Raw genomic sequence first — 22185 nt, 5'->3', positions numbered from 1 at the left:
CCTGTAAAATCTTGACATCTAATTAGTCAGCTTTTTTTTTTGCACCAGGAGCAAGTTTCTGTGTGGTAAAACCAGGTGAGTGCTGCAGTGCAGGGCTGAAGGACAGAGGGGATTCAGTGATAGCTCTGGGCAAAATGAGACTCACATAAACAAAGGTAATTCAGCATAAGAAAGGAGACAACTCTCTCCCCTCCCCTCTCCTTCCCCTCTGCTGCTCTCTCTCTTTCCCTCTCTTCCCTCTTCTCTTCTCTCTCTCTCTGTCTGTCTCTGTCTCTGTCTCTCTGTCTCTGTCTCTGTCTCTCTCTCCTTCTCCAAGGAAAATCACTGTGAACCAAAGCTCTTGAAAATGTCATGGCCATGATCTAACATCCCTGACAATTTGAGAGCTTCCCTATACTAGGTTTTACCTGACACCTTCCCCCCATGACAAAATCACAAGGCGCCAGTACAGCTCAACCTTTGAATAACATACTTAGAGGCATCCACAAATAATGGGGTCCTAAAGATGTCTGCAAAATAAAAAAGACAATCAACCCAAACCCAAACAAACCCCCACACAGAAACCATCTGCTTTTGCAACTAGACACGGCACAAGAGGAACTGAGAAAGGAGAGCCCTCTCCCTCACTACCTTATCATCCTGAGCATATTAATTCAATCAAAAAAGCTTTTGCTTTCAGTCAAAGCTTCAGCAGCAGCAGCGGCAGCAGAGACCAACAGAAGACTGATAGCACCCCCAAAAAAGCAATTGGTTCTTACACAGATATCAGAATTCTTCAGCCGTCCTCCTTTGGCTCTTTTCAGAAGCCTGATCCAGGTGGCCTTCATTAGCCAGACAGCTCAGTTATTGTCCGCAGCTGCAGCGCCCAGCCCAGACTCTCACCCGGCATGTGTGCGCTGAGCCCTGTGCAATCACTGTGCCTTCCTTGGCCATACTCTGCTGCAAGCCCCTTCGTTTCCTTCCTTCTCTCAGGCTCTCTGCTCGGAAGGACTCGGAGCCGAGCAGGTTCTCATTTTTTTTCCATCCCAGAAAAACGAAAGAGCACACCTAAATCTGACTGTGCGCTGGTTCGATAAACAGAGAACACTTCCAAGTAGATGTCGGAGAGACACTTCAACTCCGGCTAAACTTGATGCATCCTGCTATACAGAGGATGGATGGGGATGCTTTTTTTTTGGTAGGTGGGGGGTGGTTCAAAGAAATTACTTGTAAGACATGAGAACCTTTTAAAAATCCGGTGCAAAATGTATTCCATGACATTTGCAAGTGCAAAGTTCAATCCATATCTTCAGAGATCTGATTGGGGTGGGGGAGGGAGGGAGCCCAGCACATCACTGGGCATGCTCTATATGTCGCCTTTTACGCAGATGCTCACATCACACTGGGAGTCTATGTCAAATTGCTATTTTACATCCTAAGTGTAAACAGCTGGAAAGGGCCCTCTGGATCTGAAGTCACTGGCAGGGTGTCATATTTTTATCATGGCTCTGCCACCAGTGAAATTCATTCTCAGGAATACAGTACCTGTACTTTTCCTTTAATGCTCTCTTGTCACTGCTATACAGCATTTTCAAAAACACCTTCCCCGCCACAAAAATGTGGGGATCCTACTGTAAGACATCCATATAAGAGCAGAGAGAAGAGATATGTCATCCGAAACATTCTGGGCAGAGAAGAGCGCATGATTTTCATCCATCGTAATGCAAATTTAGATTGCTTTCTGTCGTCTCCCAAATCAGATGCAAGAGACACGTCTGCACACATTTAATTAGGGCATGAATGATGATCATGGGTTTCTAAAGCAATCGCTTTAGCAGAGCTAAAAATGACAGGGAACTGTTTCCTAGTGAGAGACTGCTATTAGTAACTGTGCAAGCTAAATTCATGTGTGGACTGTTGTAAAACTAATCATGGAGAAATCTGAAAGCACAGATTGTTAGTTATTGACTCTGGCTAAGGATACTTCAGTTGGTTGGATGCAAAAGTATTATTAACTTCACAAGTTCATATTCACAAATCCCCAGAATTGTAGAGTTCAAAGGGAGCTAAGAGATTATGTAACTGAAATTCTTTTTTCTCCCTCAAAGAAGTAACAACAGGTTCAGAAGAGTTAATTCCTTGTCTAAAATCACAAAACTTGCACTTGGCCCTGGAGAGTACTAGAACCCAGGTCTCCTGAATGACTTGAAGTCCAATATCTAATTTTGAAAGATTCAATTGACTAGTATGCAAGTAATTAGATTATGGTGCAAATTTAAATGATCACGCTCTGCTCTTTCAAAGCAAGCATCTCTAGGAATAGTGTCTTATGTATTCTAGCCTCTCATCACCCAGGCTCCCATATTGAATCTGTTGCCAGTTCCTATAGATTCTACCTTTATAATATCTCTCATGTAAACCCCCTTCCCTCATCTAACAACGCCACCACCCCGTGCAGGTCCTCATTACCTCACACCTGAACGACTGAAATAGTCTGCTAGTTGGTCACCTGTCTCAAGTTTCTTTCCGTTCCAACGCATTCTCCATACAGTTGTCAAATGAACCTTTCTAAAACTCAGATCTGACTGTATCACACCCCTGTTCAGTAAACTCCAGTGGCTACATGTTAATTACCTCTGGAATTAAATATAAAAACCTGTTTGATTTTCAAAGACCTTCATAAATTGTCTGCTTCCTACATTTCCCCTCTTATACCTTATTCTCTTCTCTATGAGACAGTTAGGTGGTCAGTGGACAGAGAATGCAGAACCTGGAGTCAGGAAGACCTACATTCAAACCCAGCCTTATACATTCACTAGCTATGTGATCCTGGGCAAGTCACTTAACTTTTGTTTCCCTAAACTGTAAAATGAGGGTAATAATACAACTTACCTCCCAGGGTTGCTGGGAGGATCAAATGAGATAATATTGGTCAAGTACTTATCACAGTACTTAAGCACATAATATATGCTTAATAAATAGTTACTTTCTTCCTTCCTCCCTCCCTTCCTTCCTTCAGTCCACCCATCCGTCTGTCTTTTCTTCCTTGTTTTCTGTGATACAGTGATACTAGCCTCTTTGCTGTTTCTCACACAAGACACTTCATTTTCAGACTCCAAGTATTTTTCCTGGCTGTCCTTCATGCCTGGAACTCTCTCCCTCCTCATCTCTGCCCTCTGGTTTTCCTGGCTTCCTTCAAGTGTCAGCTAAAGTCCCACCTTCTTCAAGAAACCCTTCCCAGTCCTAGTTAAGGGTTGTCCCTTTCCTCTGACAGTACCCCCATTATCTTGTATATATCTTATTTATACATAGCTGTTTGCATGGGAATTCCTTGACAGCAGCGCCTGACCACTTTTTTGCCTTTCTTGTGCTTAGTATAGTGCTTAGTACAATGCATAGCACATAGTAGGCACTTAGTGTTCATTGACTGATTGACTATGAGAAAGACAGAGAAAGAGACAGAAGAAATGGAGGTAAGAAGGTCACGTGACAAGAGTAAAAGACAAAAGTTAGGCAGTATTTGTACTTTACTGCTCTCCCCAAGCTAGTAAGAAAACTAGAAAAAAGTTCTATGCATTTGGCAGACCCTTTAAAAGGGATTTATGGAAAGATGATAAGAATATAGAAGATAAGAAACAGTAGAGCAGTTTTAGGTTTCACTGATGGAGGGAGTACTCATATAGGCAGAATCATAGTGTTCCACCACTCCATCATCAACTGAATCTATTTGCTCTAAACTTTTAGGGGAGTGTTTACTGTTGTTGTAATTAGCCAACCTATCAAAAATAGCAAACCTATACTTTTAGAAATCTTTCCAGGACATCTGGGCGCATATGTGCATACCCTGAGAAAAATTCAATCCCAAAGTTCAACAAACATTGATGTTTATGTTATGACTAAATGCTGAGTTTCAAAGCATGAAAGTAGAAGGAGAAAACTGAAATAGAGAGGTTATAAAGGAAATGGTATAGCACCAACAGATAATACTCCTAGTAAGTTAATATATAGGTCAATTACTTCAAAGACTTGTGGTTTCATTTGGGGCAGACCACAAGCTCTCTTCAAGAGGATTTGTGACCAAGAATTTGCCACCCATCAGTCAACCTAATAATGGGGATCTTCACACTTAGTTATGTTGATCCCTGGACAGTAGAGATGTTGTCTCTCACTGAGCTCATATTAAAGCTTTTTCCAGCTTGGCAGAATCCATGATAAATTGCACTTGCCTGGCACAGCCTGTGAAATACAGGATTACTTCTATCTCCCAAGGAGGCACTGGAGTAAAACTGTCTAAAGTTCCATTTTACATGGCCATTTCAAAAGTGTCCTTATAAAACTAGGGCTAGGCCACCAAGTATACTGAGTAGGCAATCCTTCTGTGACAATGTCAGGGGCAATTGACACAGTTTGCACACACATATCATAGGTGATTGTGAGCAGAATGAGATAAGATTAGAAGGTAAGGGAACATCACATTATGGAAGGCTTAGAATATCATGGTGAAGTTAGGTAATTTTATATCATTTGATAAACAATTTCAAGCCTTGGAAGTGGATTGAGCAGAAGAGTTACACGATCCATCAATACACTTTATGTGCTGGTGGTATTAAAAAAAGGCAACAAAATTAATAGAGAATAAGCCCTTGAGAAGCTTAAATTCTAATAGGGAAATCTACATGCATACATAGGTACATACACAGCTGATCTAAGGCAACCTAAGAGGTAAAGGGACTAGCATCTCAGGGAAGGGGATGGGAATAAGGAACCTGTGGAATGTACAGTGGGAGCTGAATCTTAAAGAAAGATAAGTGAAACTAAGAAATGGAGGTGGGCCCAAGCCTTCCAAGCATGGAGGATAGCCAATGCAAAAGCACTGGGACTGGAGATGGAGGGTCATGTTCGAAGATCGAGAAGGATAGCAGAGTTGAAAAGTAGAGTTCTTGGAGGAGAGTAAAACCTAATAAGAGTGGAAAGATAGGAAGGAATCAGAATTATAAGGACCTTTAAATGCCAAACAAAAGATTTTACATGTGATCTGGGAGATAATAGAGAGCCTCTGGAATTCACCAAGTAAATTTAGTGGAGTGGGCAGAACTGCACTTTAGTCACCTTGGTGACTTGCCAAGTCACCTTGGCAGTTATGTGGAGGCTGGATTTGGCTAGGGAGAGACCTGAGGCATGAAAGACCAATTTGAAGACTTTTGTAATAGTCTAGGCACAAGATGGAAAGGCCTCGTATGGGAGATGTATGAATGGATGGAAAGGGATGCACACCTCTAAATCACTACAGATTAGAGAACTGCAAATTAAAATAAGTAAGGTACCATCCTATACCTATCAGATTGGCTAATGTGACTGAAAAGGAAAATGACAAATGTTGGAGAGGATGTGGGAAAATTGAGACACTAATGCATTGTAGGTGGAGCTGTGAAGTGATCCAATCGTTTTGGAGAGCCATTTGGCACTATGCTCAAAAGGCTATAAAATTGTGCATACCCTTTGATCCATTAATACCACTATTAGATTTATAATCCAAAGAAATTTTTTTAAATGGGGGGGCAGAGAACTGATTTGTACTTGTTGTGCAAAGAACTGGAAATTGAAGGAATGTCCATCAACTGGGGAATGTCTAAACAAATTGTAGTAAATTATTGCAATAGAATAACACCGTGCTCTAAGAAATGATGAGCAAGATATGTTCAGCAAAAAAACCTGAAAAGACATATATGAACTGATGTAAAGTGAAATGAGCAGAACCAGGAGAATATTATACATAGTAACAGCAATATTGTATGATGAAAACTGTGAATGACAGCTATTCTCAGCAATACAATGATCCAAGACAATTCAAAAGACAAATCCAAAGGATGTAAAATGCTATCTACCTTCAGAGAAAGAACTGATGGAGTCTGAATGCAAACTGAAGCATACTCTTTTTTCATTTTCTATATTTTTCATGTTTATTTTTCCCTTTGGGTCTGTGTTTTCTTTTACAACATGACCAATATGGTAATATGTTTTGCAAGATTGAACATGTATAACCTATATAAGATTGCTTACCATCTCAGGAAGGCAGGAGATGAGGAAGACAGAAAATTTGGAATTTAAAATTTAAAAAAGTGAATATTGAAAATTATCTTTACATGTGACTGGGTAAAAATATTATTCAAAGAAAAAAAGAAAGGGATGCATACAAATGATGTGAAGGTGCAGATGATATGATTTGGCAATTAATCAGGTCTTATGCATAAGGAAATTATTCCAACAAACATTTGTTTCACATTTTTAGTGTACTACAATGTACACAGTAGACTCTTAGAGTCTACAGGAAAGATTAATTTTGTATCACAATTAAAGATTGGAGGAGGAAAGGATTGTAGGTAGGGAGATTATTAGATAGCTATTGCAAAGATCCAAGAAAAAGAGATAATGAGCAGTTGCATGAGAATAGAAAGGAACACATTGGTGAGATATTGCAGAACTAGGATCCATGTCAGTATAGTAAGGAAAGGGGGCAATGCAGTGTTTTGTCTACCATGAAGCACACTGGCAAGTCAACATGCATTTATTTAGTGCCTACTGTGTGCCAGGTACTATGTTGGACAGTGGGTATATGAAGATAAAAAAACAGCTCCTCCCCAATATCCCCAATCCCAAGCAAACCATAAACAGTCCCTGTTTTCAAGAAGATTGGTCTAATTGGGGAGATAGCATAAGAATGACATGTACAAAAAAATATGCAGGATAAATTAGAGGTAATTAACAGAGGGAAGGCTCTAGCATTAAAAGGCTTCTTGTAGAAGATGGGATCTTAGCTGGGACTTGCAGGAAGCTGAGAAGACAGGAGGTAGAAATGAAGACAGAGGACAGTCTAGGCATGGGAAAAATTTCAGCCACCAAAAATGCACAGTTGATACATGGAGTGCCTTCTGGGAAGAACAGGAAGGAGCCCAGTGTCCCTGAAATGCAGAATACATAGAGGGTTGGGGGAAAAAGTGGGGAAGGAGTAAGGTATAAAAAGCCTAGGAAGGTGGTAGGGAGATAGGTTAGGAAAGGCTTTAAAAGCCAAATAAAGAATTTTATATTGGATCCTGAAGGCGATAGGGAGCCACTGGAGTTTACTGAGTAGGAGGTGATATGCTTAGATGTGTGCTATAGGAAGCTTGATATGCCAGCTGAGTGGAGGATGGTCTGCAGTAAAGAAAAACTCATGGTGGGCAAACCAACCAGTAGCTATTGCAATAGCCCAGGGGGGAGAAGACCAGGATGCCATCAGTGTCAGAGTAGAGAAGGAGGCATATGTGTATATATGTATATACATATAACAGAATTTGGCAACACATTGACTATGGGAGCCCTCTCCACTGACAGCCTAGAACATAACTAAATCAGATATAGATCATTGCACCAGGACTTCTACCTCAGCATTTAGAAGAAGACCCAGACTGTGGGAAAGGGGCTAGTATATATGCATACAAGGTGACAAGGAGCAAGAGTGAATGCTGTGAACATCAGCATAGCCTGAGAAGCCATGGGGGTTAGGAGGGGCAACGCATCAGAATAATCCACGATACAGAGGCCTTTCTTTCTTTGTGCTCTCCACAAGCTAGGTAGGGTAATTTACAAGTGTCTGTGTTGTTCCATAGCCAAGGCTAATGTTAGCCTAGATCCCACGCAAAGAATGTGCCAGAACTGAAAGAGTAATATCTGGCCAGATACAGCTGCCAACTGCATTACACTTTCTGAGTTCATTTTAAATTCTCTGCCCCAAGAAATGGGGTATCTGGCTACTGGCATTAAGCGTGTAAGAGAAGGGGCTTAGTTAATGATTGAATGTGATAGACAGATGATATACTGAGGTTTCAAACACAGGTGGTGGGATGAATGGTGATATCATTGGCAAAAATAGAGAATTTATAAATTGGAAATCATTTTGGGGTAAAGAGGCTAAGTTCTGTTATGAACATGTTCAGTTTTAAGTGGTACAAGGACACATGTCCTGCCGGGCAGTTGGAAATATGGGAGAGTTAGTGCTGGACTTGGAGCCTGAAAGACCTGAGTTTGAATATAGCCTCAGACGCTACCTAGGGTATAACCCTGAGCAACTCATTTCACTTTTCTTGGCCTTAGTTTCTTCATTTGTAAAATGGGGATTATAAAATCATCTAGCTTTCAAAACAAGGATTCAATAGAAAATTCTTTATTTGGCTTTTAAAGCCTTTCCGAACCTATCTCCCTACCACCTTCCTAAGCTTTTTATACCTTACTCCTTCCTCACTTGTTGTGAAGGTTAAGTGAGATAGTATAAGTAAAATGCTTTGTAAACCTGAAAGGATGATGATGATAACGATGCAGGCTGAAGATAAGCTTTTTTTTTCTTCTTCCATTTAGTAGTGATAGCTGAAGTCATGGGAGTGGCTGAGATTGTTAAGGAAGAGAAGAAAGACAGAGAAGAGAAAGGGGAGACAGCCTTGAGGAATCATTCACTTTAATGGGTAAAAAGAAGGTAAGGAACCAGCCAAAAGAGACCAAGAAACAGTAGCCAGAGAAGTAGGGAAAGAACTAGGAAAGTGCCACATTAGAGATGCCAAAATAGAGGAAGGGTGGCTCAATGAAGTTCAGCACTACCAGGAGGCTGAGTAGGATGAGGAATAAATAAAAACTATTTCATTTTGCAAAAAGGAGATTATCATAGCCCTTTAAAAAAGCCATTTATGTATAGTGATGGACACAGAATATCAGTTACAAGGGGAGGAAGGAGATATCACATGTAGACAACTTTTTCAATGTTTCAACTACAGAATAGGTTTGGGAACATCCTCATTACCTGTCTTCTCATAATGATATTGAGCAATGTTTGCCAATGGGGAGAAAAATCTCATTACTTCACAGTCATATCTTATATCTCTATTAGTGCTATGGTGGAATATTTTAACCACCATTCTTTAGGAATTTTTGAAAGACAAGTTCTCCAAACTGTGTGTAATAAATAATTTTCATTTCATCTGGGAGTATGTTTGTACCATCAGAAATGGTACACCTAATTAAGATACTACCTTTGCTAGCATATGGGCTTTCTGGGTCAAGGAGCCTGACATAGTCTTCAGTCAGAAGCAGCTTCTTTTCTTTCCCATTCCTCCAGAATAAGCTTATTATTAAATGGAGCCATGATCTTTTTAGTTCTTCTGAAGACATTAGGTTGCCATTTGTATGTATCCTTGGGTCAGCTACATTTCTTTTCTCATTTCTTCATATTGTCATCCTTGGTATTGTAATGGTGGGGTGTATGGAGTGTTCAGGAGGACTAGCACTTCCTGTGTGAGGGCTTGTCAACTACTTTTCAGGGCTGCTCATTCACCCTTGGTGTCCATTTGCACCTGGTGTCCAACCCTTAACCATGGCTCCAAGAAACTGTAACATATGCAGTGGCCACATCCCAGTAAACCACCTCAGCAGACAGGTTAAATCAATTTGAGTGTAACCACAAGCTTCAAACCTGTCAGTGAGTTAGGGGGATGTCTATTCCAAGGATATAAAGATTTTCCCTGACAGAATGAGCAGATGAGAACAATTTGTTCCAATGGTCATGAAGGTAGCTGAAATAACAACTGTTGAGCACTTAGAGCTTGGTCAGACATGGAAGAGACCCAGGTCATTCACTGCATCCCAGGCCATCATCAGTTATCTTGACTTTTTGTTCTGCTACTGGGCTTTGATGACTCAGGATGAGAAAGTGAGGCTGATGACTTTGCACAACTCTACTTCACTTAAATCTAGTTTATGTGATGGTCAAGACATATCCCTGTGATGACACTGGTCTTCTTCAAAAATGAAGGATGAACAGCATCCTATGGGTATTATATTACTTGCCTGTATATATTACCTTCTCTTTGACTAGGTGTATGATAAATGCTTGTTCAACTGACTTGAAAAAAGCAACCACCTTTCCAAAATATAGCCTGGCCCATCATGCACAACTCTAAGGACATTCCAGTATCTTCTAATGTTAACAGGGTGATAGCAACAAAAATCTCTTCAACTTCTATTGCTTAAGGATAGATTTACTTTAGTCTAAGATAACCTTCTACTATCCCTGTTCAGTTTCTCTTCATTATTGCACCAAATATTTGATGAATAAAATTTTGCCTTTATTTTCTTTTCACTATTATGTCTTGGGACAACTCGAAACGTTTGTATTCTTGATATTTTAGTTGACTAATGTTATCACAGCTAATCTGAATTGATAGCTTTATTTCTTTGGACTGGTTATTTTGATCCATTCCTTTTGGAAACACAAAGGAACTAGGAATGCAAATGTATTTCTTAGAAAAAAAGAATACTTATTTACAAAAACTTCTATATACAGTATAACTGTAAAACCACCTGTCATCCTCTAAGTAACCTTAATTTAAAGCCCAGCACAATAAGAACTTGTCCTTCTGGCCTACAAATCAATCTTTCTGCATTTTAAAAATATATTTCTATATAATTTGTATGTGTTCTTGTCTGTCCCAATAGAATGTAGACACCTCAAGAGTAATATCTTTGAATCTTTAGTGCATAGCACAGGACTTTTCATAAAAGAAATATTTAATAAATACCTGATAATTCATTGAGTGATTATGCCTCAAGGTGTGACATGAGGCTCAAACCACTTTCCTTGAGCATGGACTCACTTGGTATGGGATTATCTCAGAGTAAAGGCAGACCTGAATACAGCTGAGAGACTCCAGATATGCCCTTGTTTCCTTGAGGTTGAGACATGGGACACTCTTATCTGAGGTTGAACCACTATTACCATTCTAGTCATGCCTATATTTCTAGAGTCATTAAAACTGGACTGATAAAGTGAGAAAAAGTATCAGAACCATAGAATTTCCTGGCAGTTTGAGCTAGATGGGACTCAAAGTTTGAATATCTTATTCTATTTGTGTTATTTTGAAGTAGCCCCACTTTCACAAAGAAACACTCAGTTTTTAGATCACTACTTCCATTTTCCATTTCCATGACAGTCTGACCTATTAGTGCTTTAATAATTAGTGTCCAGCTTCAAGCGGGTTTTTGAGCAGGAGTAGTTGTCAGTTATAGCAGGAAAAGAAGAAATATTCAAGTCCCCACTCTGCCAGGTAATAACAGAATGACCTTGGATAAGTCATTTCATCTAATCTAAACATCATCAACAAAATGGAGATAATATACCACTACTTAACTTCATAGAATCAAGTGAGAAAAAACACTCTACAATACTTTAGAGTTTAATTACTCAAATATGTCAATTGTTATTGCAATTTTTTTCAAATTTTTGAAAAATTTAAATATTCTTAATTACATTTGGAATATCAAGAGTTCTCCTGCCCCTCGAGTCCCCAAAGTTAATTTTGACAATTACATATAAGCTTATGGTTTTGTATGGCATCCAATGAAGTGTTTCATATGCTTCTTTTTGAAAATAATTTATCAGTTCCAATTTGTTCTATACAAATGATACCCCCAAAGCCTTAGTAGCTTAAAATTTCACAAAGGCTTAGGGAATATTCTGTATATATCATATATACACAGAGTTTTCTGCATGATGTCTCTTGTCCATTGGAAGGCTGGATTCTTGAAGGAACAGACTGTTTTCGCCATTCTTTGTATCCTTAGCACTTAGCACAGGGCTTGGTACATAGTACTTGATAAATACTTGTCCACTTGTTGACCAGACAAGGAAATTGATAACGGTTAAAATGTTAACTTTCAATTCACCACAAAACAAATCACCACAAAACATAAAAAAAAAAAAAAACCCTTCTGAATCTTATTTCCTCTTTGCCTGTTGAATTACTATCCAACTTCCCAATGTCAAATTCAAATATTGATTCCTTTATGAAGTCTTGACCTCTTCACTTGACCTCTTCACTGACAGAGACTGACACACTTACAAAATTCCCTGTCCTAAAAACTCTGAGCTCCCTGAGAGCAGGAGCTGTGTTCCCATTAAACTTTGCCACTCCCTTAGAGGCGCTTTATATAATGCTCTGTAAACAATAAACACAATGTTGTCTGAACAGAAATTCAATTGCAATATGGCATGTAATATTTCAAAATTAATAAAATGTACCACAGTGATGCTTTGATTGGAGCCTGGGGTGGAGGTGATCCTGGCTTCTCAAAGGACAGGGGGACACAAAGTCTTGCAGGTCCTAGAAAAGCTCTGAGTACCATACCTATGATGGGCCAAGGATTCCTTAGACAAGCTAGGATCACCAAGGACCCTCAGCATGGTGACTGTATGATCACAAACTCTTTGGCCACTATTCCTGGAGACCATCAACTGAATGAATCTACGTTATGGAAGGGAACCACCCTCGCTGACAGATGAGTAGCATTCTGAAGTATTCCATTCTGGCTCTGCTCTACAGTAATACCACATAGACAAAAGGGTCTATTATTTCTTTTTTCACCAAAGTCTGAAAAACTAGATAAAACCAGTAAGGAAAAAAAAGGCATAAAGGTATAAAGAAATAAACTGTCTTTTTGGGGTAAAGTGTTAAGTATTTTTCTTTCTGCTTCCTTCCCTTTGTTACAAGATGTCCCCAAAGTTTTAGTTCAGTTTTAAGCTTTTTTTGGGACACTCCGTATATCAATCAATTAACAGACATTTATTAAGCGCCTACTATATTCCAGGCACAGTGATAAGCGTTAGGGATTAAAAAAAAAAAGAGTCCTGGTAGCATTGGCCCAATGCTGACCTTTGAAATCTGTATGCCCTCAAAGAGCTCATAATCTAAAGGAGACAATATGCTAACAAATATATACAAGGCAGGTTTTAGGCAGGATACATAGGAAATGATTAACACCAGAATTACGAAGGGTTGGGGTAAGCTTCATTACTACACGATGTGAGATGTGCACATATATGTATGTGTGTGTTTATATACACATGTATGACATACATGTTTATATATGTATGTATGCGTACAAACAGAAGGCAGCCAGGTGGCTCAGTGGATAGCATGCTTTATTTTTTTTCCCTGTCAATACATTAACTTTTATTTTTTATTTTATTTTTAATTCATGGAATAAAATAAGCATTTCAATAACATAGTATAATAAAAAATGATGATTGCACATGAAACTAACCAGGTGGTACAGTGGATTAAAGTCCTTGGTCTGGTAAGTTCAAATCTGGCCTCAGACACTTTTTAGTTGTATGACACTGGACATATCACTTAAACTCTATTGGCCTGAATCCACTAGAGAAGAAAATAGCAAACCATTCCAGTGTCTTCGCCAAGAAAATCCCATGGACAGTATTATTGTGCTATGGTCCACTGGGTCAGGAACAGTCGGACACGACTGAACAACAAATACACACATACAATTGCACTAAGACTTTTGAGACAACACATACATACATGAGGATGTATTTGAATCCATATAGGCACATTTATTTCTTTGTGTGTGTGTGTGTGTGTGTGTGTGTGTGTGTGTATAGATACACATATATACACATACACCCTTAGGAAACAATGCTAATCTCCCTTTACTACAAATCTTAGAATGGCAGTTCTCAAATTCCTATGACATATGTAGCCACACTCACAAATACATATTTAATTATATTATAATATTTTGTATTATAATTATTACAATGTGACATGTCACATATTATAAGTATTATAATATAATACCAAATATGAAATATAGTCACTAGAATATGGAATCTAGAGCATCATATTCCTTTGCAGAGTTTCACTGATAAAACTATTAGGGCCCTTAATAAATGTTCTCCAAGGTCTCTTCATTTTGAACAGCCTTCAGCTTCAGAATTCTGGCCAATATACCCCGTAGCATTGGCCCAATCTTGACCTTTGAAATTTGTATGGCGTTTTCCCTCCCCAAACAACCAAAGATTCCTTTCAAAGGCCCAGAGTTCAAGGTAAGAGCCAAGCCATGATGACATCCTTCATGAGACTGTATTATCAAATGTGTTGTTCAGTCCCAACAGATCACTTTATTAGTGAGATTAGGGTTCCAGAAATAAATATTAAATAAACTCACAGGCAATTTACCTTCAAATGTTTCCTTACTTTTGGAATAAAATAAACCACAACCTACAGAAATAAAAGCAAGAAAAGAAAGAAAAGTCCAATACTTATTTGTTCTATTAATCAAAAAAATATGTATTCTTGGACACCAGCCATGGCTCCCCTAAAGTACAGTTGTAATGAGCTCCAAGTTCTTAGCTCTGTACAGGTGAAACCTGCCTTTTTTTGCCCACAAACAGACATACTTCGAAGACTGGGCCTGACCTTCCCACAGTGACTGGATCATGGAATGTGGCCAATTCCTGATTCATCAATGCAGTGCTGTGAGGAAAAGCTCTTCAGGGCTGAATGTTACCCTGCAATTTTCCTCATTTTACAAAACCTCAAAATTTCAAAGCCTTATTCTTCATGATCAAATCCATTTAAATGGAGAGTAGACACGTAGAAGTCAAGACAATAGAAGTCAAGAAGCTAGCTATTTTTTTTTTAACTTCTCTGAAAGTGAGTGTAACCCTGGCAAGCTGGACTTCAATAGCTTCTTTGGCAGCTAACCTAGACTGCAGCTGGATAGAATTCAAGGGATTTTTTTCCCCTCCTAAGTAACCTTAACTGAACAGGAGCAGCCAAGCGTTCTCTGCATAATAGAAGATCAATGAGAAGTACAAATGACCAGAGATCTAGATACCTTACCTTCAAAAAACCCACCATATTTTAAATTCAAAATTAACACTTCATCTATACGTGTAGTATTTGATGCTCAGATGGTGAATATAATTCTCACTATTCTTTTAATAATTTTACATTGATCAAACTGGTTTCATGTTGAGAGTAGTCAGCTAAATTTCTGTTTTCTTTGAGAGTAGACATTTGATCATGGGATGAATAATCCCCTGTTCTAAGGGGTATTTATGGGTATTTCATATCATCCTTATTATCCTTAAATAGCTCATGCTATGTTGATTAGCTCTCCGAGTTAAAATCAAGATTGGATCAAATACTATCAACGTCTACCACTTTTTGATGGAAAGGGCCCTTTAAATATTTACAATAAGACAAGTACTCTCTTATGTATTTGTTTTTATCTTTTATATTTATCCTTTCTTATTTATCTTATTCTTATCATTTCTAATAAGACAAGAACTCTGCTGTAAGTTCTGTTCCTTTGCGAATGTAAGTTTATTTTGGATAAGTGATCACTTTTGTAAGGATCAGGTGAAATTTAATCATTCTAGAAAAGATGGTGATGTTGTAGGGGCTGAGGACAAGGGGATCCTATGAGAAATGTTGAGAGAGAGATGAAATGAAATAAATGGGGAAAGCCCTGAACTAATCACTTTCAAGTCTTTTGTTCCTGGGGATCAAGGAAGGAGAGTACAATCTTTTGAGGAACTGTAGGAAAAAGGAAACACAGTTTATATATACATATGTGTATATATAATATATAAAATGCACACACATACAGACATATTTGCTGCTTTCAGTTGTGTTTGACTTTTTGTGACCCCCTTTGGGGTTTTCTTGGCAAAGATACTGGAGGGGGTTTGCCATTTCCTTCTCCAGTTCATTTTACAGATGAGGCAACTGAGGCAAACAGAGTTAAGTCACTTGCCGAGGTCCATACAGGTGGTAAATTCCTGAGGTTGGATTTGAACTCAGGAAGATGACTCTTCCTGATTCCAAGCCCAGGTCTGTCCAGATCTCTCTCCATCTAGCAATCTATTCTGCAGGCCCCTTCCTGCCTTGGCAAAATACAGTTTGCAACCTGAGACAGTGCATGCTTTAAGAAAGTACCTTTTCTTGTATTATAAAAATGCTCAAAAGCTGAAATTATCTTTATAAATTATTAGAACTCTCTAGAATTCTTAGTACAAATTATAGGACTTTAGAGCTCAGAGCTGGCAATTCTGCTTTCTCAGAAAAAACTCAAGTTGTATTATCTTAATGAGGTGTTAATAAGATATGAATGTGTCCATTTGGGCATTTTTCTATCTTCATTGTCCTCTAGCCCTAGATCTATCTAGTGTAAGAAAGAAATCTCTCCTTTCCTCTTATTACAAGTTTCAGTTTGACTCCTTCCATCCTACTAACAGTCTCAACACACACCAAGAGAGCTTTCTTTAGTTCTTCTGGGTCCTGGCTTATGCCTACTAATACTATTTTCTGTACTCAATTTTTAACATCAATAAAAATCTGTTTTCTCATCTCATAGCAAACATAGGACAGTTGGTATTTCAAATCCTTCTATTTAACTTGGAAGAGCTGTGCCGTTTTCTGAGTGAATTCTTGAAACTGATTGAGATGCCTTGCTTACACTGTTCTCAGTTTTTCTTTTTAAGGTTTAATCTTCTTCCCCCTACACCCCACCACCTCCATCAAGAATGAAGTCTGTCCTTTTCTTTAAGTGAATGCATTAGACAACTCTCCTCTAGGTATTAGAAGGCTGCATTATCTTCACTTAGATGGTGAACTTCTTTCTAGTCTCATGGGACGGTGGCAGCTAGTTGGCGGTGCTGTGGATACAGCATTGGTCCTGGAGTCAGGAAACATGAATTCAAATCCAGCTTTAGACTAGCTATGTGACCCTGAGCAAATCACTTAACCTCTGCCCGCCTCAGTTTCCATAAGTATAAAATAGAGATAATAATAGCACCTGCATCCCAGGGTTACAGTGAGGATTAAATGTGATAATATTTGTCATATACTAAGCAGAATGCCTAGCACTTAATGGGAGGCACTGAATAAATGCATGTTTCCTTCTTTCCTCCTTCCTCTCCTTCCTTGCTTTCTTACGTGCCTCTGAATGGGAACAGATTTAGTGAAGACTTCTCAAGAATATGGAGTCTTCTCCCTGGAATGGAAGAGACCTTGGGCCCAGGTTTCCATTCCTCCAGAGTCAGGTGATTTCCATATAAGGCTACATATTGCATTAGGATCAATGATTGGATATGACTCACTAACTCCTCAATACCTAATTTGCATATGCGCACGCAGTCAGCAGTCCTCACACAGGTCCACCTGATTTGCATAAGTTCTCAATGCCCAATTTGCATGAGTCATCAATGCTTTATTTGCATATATTTTCAATGCCTAATTTGCATATAATGACACGTATTTTCGCGGGCTTTGTAACGTCCAGGAGTGGGAAATTTGAACCGGATTTCAAAAGGGATTGGTTAGATTTCGCACCTAGAATGTAAGACCTTGCTTCTCAGCCAATGAGAATAATGGTCAGCTGCTGGAGGGGGATTTCCGAGTCAGGGTCTATATAAATGGCCATTCTGCTTCTGTAAGGCGCCTCCCTACTCCAGCTTTACTGGTGAAGGGACTGCTGGTTTCTCGGGAGAACCGAATAAAGGCAATTTTCTGCTTTTACCTTGAGTCTCCTCTCAGCAGTCAATTTGAGTAAAGGGGGTTCGTGCTTTCCCCCCCACACACCTCTCTCTCTTTCCTTCCTTCTCTCCCTCTCTCCCTCTCTTCCTTCCTTCCTTCCTTCCTTCCTTCCTTCCTTCCTTCCTTCCTTCCTTCCTTCCTTCCTTCCTTCCTTCATCTAGTGATAGAAAGGACATTAGAAATCATATACAGCAACCTTCCCAATTATACATGTGGGAAACTAAAGGTCAGGGGAGAGAGGGGAATTATTCAATTACATGGAGGTAATTTCTCAGATGAGAGGATAATAGATTTAGAGTCGGAATAGATTTTAGAAGTCATCTAATCCAATCCTCTCATTTTACAAATGAGGAAACTGAATCCCAGGGAGCTTAAGTGACATGCTTAAGGTCATGCAGATAGAAAACACCAGAAGGCAGGATCTGAACTCAGAGTTTGATCCCAGAGTCATGATTTTTTGGTTTCAAAACTCTGTCAATTCTAAGTCATGCATGGTCCTGGATTTTTGCACCTCAAAAGTCCTATGTCTTAATTTCTAGTTGTTCTCAGTTCCAAACTTCGATACATTTAACCAAATAAAAGTTTGTGGCTTTGTTGACTCACTGGGAAGGAGATATAATGAAACGAAGCAAGAGAAATGGCTCCCATCCACTGGGCACAATCTGAAAAAAGGGAAAACCCCTCTCACTCCTGAGTGTTTCTGGGAGAAGACCTACAAGGGAACTCAGGCATGCTTGGTTGAGAGAGATCGTCTCTCCTGCTAAGCCACAATTATTGAGGACAATAGCCAACAGTTGGCAAGATAAAAATGTCTCCAAGATTATCATTAAGGCAGTTCTCATAAAGAGGAGAAAATTATCATTTATGTTTCTACCAAAACACCTGATAGCATTTATCTCCAACATTTTAAAGATTTCAGATTTTAAAAACATGATTAGAATTCAATTTCTGTGAGATCTTTCTTCAGATTTAGGAATTCTACTTTTTCCATTCCAGGAACTCTGAGTTCTAGTCTCAGGTCTGCCAATGACTCATTGTTTGGGTCAAGGGGAAATCGCATAAATATTCTCCATGCCAGTTTTCACTGCTTGCAAAAAGAGGATGCTATGACTGAACTACCAGGAAGTAAATTTGGAGACTTTTCTTTAAGATGGTTGAAAGTGCATCAAATTAAACAGTGTGTTTGTTGTTGTTTATAAATGCCCAACTATTCTAATTAATTACCCTGCACTATCCCGTGGCCTTGCCTTGATTAACTCTGAAATAAACTTTAAATCCAAAATGGAAAATGTGATTATTCAGAACACTAGAAACAGAATAGACTGTGAAAAAGGAAAGGAAAGAAATGTACTCTGTTCTGTTTCAGATTTAAAGAGACCGCAGTCTAGTTTTCATCAGCCACTCCTCCTTATGGATGAGCATTTTTGTATACTGTGTCTTGTTAAAAGCTCATTGTGGAGACCATGAAAACTCTAGGGACATCTTCATAAGATTCTTAGTTGTAAATATGAGCATTTTTTATGCACATTTTTGATGGCACTTTCCTCTGGGATATATAGGAATAAATGTACACACTCAACCATATACTCACAGCCCCACCATCTAATGTTCCTTCTTGGCCGTAGGGTACAATGCAAAGACTACTGGATTTGTAATCAGAGAAACTGAGTTTAAATCATCACTCTGCCACTTGTTAATCTAATATGACCTTGGATAGGGCATTTTGCTTTCTAAGCTTCAGTTTTCTTAACCTGTAAAATGAGGATGGTCAACTAAATGCCTCCTAAAATAGTTTTTCTATCTTCAGATCTATAATCCTATGATAATCAATTGCCACTATCAACAAACATTTCTTGGAAAACTACTGTGGTATGCACTGAACCCTGGAGAGCTGTTGGACTCTTAAAATCCTTGGGGATTTTATCATCAAAACTGTTTTGCTGTTGAAAATGCTAATCAAATACTCTAGGGAGACTTCTGCGTTGCTAAAGTAAGAAAACAGATTTTTGGGGTGTTGTGTTCAGATACCAATTTTCTCCAACTGTTCAATTTAGCCTTGATAATGATGGGTTTGTTTATTTTTGATACCTAAATTTTATTTCATGTAAAAAGTATCCTGGTATATCTTCAAAATAGAGTGAATGTGAACATAGAAATTATATCTGACAATACTTATGAAGAAATTTAGAAATAAAAATAAAATTTTCAAACACTACTACTATAGTAAAAAAATCAATGCTACTCACCACGATAAAAATAGATTATGGGAATTTTTAATTTGTCTATAAGACCATGTGCTATGTTCACTTTGATGAATACATAAGTCATTCCTGAGTGGTAGTTTAGGTACTTAAAGGTTTCAATTAATTATAGTACTTACTGTAATTAAATAGGAAATTGCTAATGCCCTTCCCCAAATTTCTAACCTGTCATCTAGAAATCATTCTGGCTTATACAGATTTCATCTTAAAAACAGGATAGGGTTGGAGAAGTGGCTAGAAATATACCACTAACATATGGCATCTGGTAGCAATGCACTAAATGGTCCCCCCGGATACGAAAATAGTTAATACATCCTCTAAGCTTAACTTACCATCAGGAAGTGACTTAGAAACTGTGGACAATCAGTTTCCCAGAGATTAAAATTTTAAAATAGAATATAAATTTCAGTTAACTTGACAAACAGCAAGGTAAGTGCTATTTAATGAGGAACCTGGCTAGAAATATGTCACTTTTAGAAAAATGGAGTCATAAAATGAACAGTTAACAAAATAAAAATACAATAGGAAAAAAAAGTAGTTCGTGTAATGCTTCCTCGTCTCACAGATGAGAAAGCATTTAAATACCAAAATGTTCAAAGACACTAAAATAGAGCATACACTTCAAACTGAAATGTGTAATGAGATTTTTTTTTTTTGTTATTAAAATATTCTAAAAACTGCTCCTTAGCACAGCAACAGCTTGACAGTTTGGCAGAAAGAATACCGAGAGTCAGGGATGTGCTGGAGACTCTTTCTTCTTGAGCCAGTCATTCCTAAGTATGTTAGGAGAAATGTTTTTACTACTGCCTATTACTTATTAATGTCAGGTGCTGCTCCCAAATAAAGAGACTCATGCTGATCTTCCAGAGGCACCAGTTACGTTGTTTAGATACGGATTTAGTATCAGAGAAGTAAATGCAGTATGGTGGAGAAGGTAATGGATTTGACATGAGGAGGCAATTGAGTTTAAATTCTGCATCTGACATGTATTAGCTATGTGACCACAGGGCAAGTAATTTTAGCTTAGGACAACCTAACCTTGCTCATTTGTAAAATGAGTGTCCGCAGCAGCTACAGTGCCTTACTTTCAGGGTTGTTGTTCAAACAAGAAATTAAAAAAAATTCTAACTTGAAATCTTTTTTTTCTGTGATGAATGATGTTGGTTGTCATCCGCTGATGTCTTCAGTCACCTAAAACTGGTGTTTGGCTTTTAAGTCTTTTTAATTTTATTTATTTATTCATTTTTAGTTTTCAACATTCATTTCCACAAGATTTTGAGTTCCAGATTTTCTCCCCATCTCTTCCCTTCTCCCACTCCAAAACACCATGCATTCTGATTCCCCCTTCCCCCAATGTGGCCTCCCTTCTATCACGCTCCTCCCTTCTCTTATCCCCATCTTCTCTCTTCTCTTGTAGGGTAAGACTTTTAAGTCTTTTTAAAAATTTGTCTGTGAAGGTTAATGGTATTTTGAAATTTTCTCAGTACCATTTGATGTTTGTAGCTGAATACAACCCGAATTGTCATTATTGTTGCTGCTGAGTTATTTCAATTGTATACTACTCTTTGTGACTCCCTCTGGGGTTTTCTTAGCATAGATACTAGAGCGGTTTGCTATTTCTTTCTCAAGCTCATTTTACAGATGGGGAAACTGAGGCAAATAGCGTGAAGTGACGTGCTCAGGGTCACACAGCCAGCAAGTATCTTAGGCCAGATTGGAACTCAGGTGGTCCTGATTCCAGGTCGGGTGTTCAATTCACTGTGCCACCTAGCCACCTCAACTGTCATTAAAGTTGTCTTAAAAATCACTCCCCTGAAGAAAGACGTGGGTAGGGTAGAGTAGTAGAATTGGAATCAGGAAGACCTGGGTTCAAATATTGCCTCTGGGGTCCCTGGGCAAGTCAGTTAATGTCCTTGTATCTCAGCTTTCTCACTAGTAAAATAAGGGGAATGGACCAAATGATCTATAAGGTGCCTTCTGTCTCTAAATCTATGATCTGATGATGGAAATTTGATATCTCTTCATACTTTATCCTTCAATGATACTAAAGAAATTAAATTTTAATAGTTTCCTTAGAATGAATACATTAATTCAGCTTTAATGGCCAATCTATATGTTAGCTCTTCTACTTTCCCCAAATCTATTCTTATTCCAAATAACAAATTACAGGGTTTTGACACTTACAAAATCATTTTCTTTCCTCTCAGTTTTAGGGGGAAATTATTTTTAACTGGGGAAAGATAAATATATTGGATTTTATTATGAAGAAAATCAAGTTACTTTCAGGATTCCAATAGTGGTATTCCTATAGACAGAAGCGCTCTCTCTTTCCCCTATTTAGATCCCACTGGGTGGTGGTAGTGGTGGTGGGGGCTAGCAGGAGCATGGTGTTGACCACCCAACACCACCAGCTAACCTTCCTGTCAATGGTGTTTAAAGAGCAGACGTGGTCATTTATATTGCTTAGATGAAGGATTTATCAAATATAGTTGTACTGGTAAGATAGAGAACCATAGACTCAAACA

General features: G+C 38.5%; 1 protein-coding gene across 13 annotated transcripts in view; it reads right to left on the bottom strand.

The window, feature by feature from the left end:
• The window catches only part of CACNB2 (calcium voltage-gated channel auxiliary subunit beta 2), a 395365-nt gene that overhangs the window by 124240 nt on the left and 248940 nt on the right, over window positions 1-22185 (bottom strand). The window contains exon 1 of one of the 13 annotated variants that reach the window (XM_072651656.1): window positions 759-4090. The exons of 11 other annotated variants lie outside the window; for them this stretch is intronic. In XM_072651656.1, coding sequence (XP_072507757.1) covers window positions 759-827 — 69 coding nt within the window. In that variant the 5' untranslated portion in view covers window positions 828-4090. Of the gene's footprint in view, window positions 1-758; window positions 4091-22185 lie in introns of those variants that run through there. One more of the 13 variants, XM_072651655.1, reaches the window with a different exon arrangement.

The sequence above is a fragment of the Notamacropus eugenii genome, chromosome 3 (assembly GCF_028372415.1).
Source record: "Notamacropus eugenii isolate mMacEug1 chromosome 3, mMacEug1.pri_v2, whole genome shotgun sequence".
Lineage (NCBI taxonomy): Eukaryota > Metazoa > Chordata > Mammalia > Diprotodontia > Macropodidae > Notamacropus > Notamacropus eugenii.
Note: the sequence above shows the minus strand (reverse complement) of the source record. Positions and strands in the feature narration are given on the sequence as shown.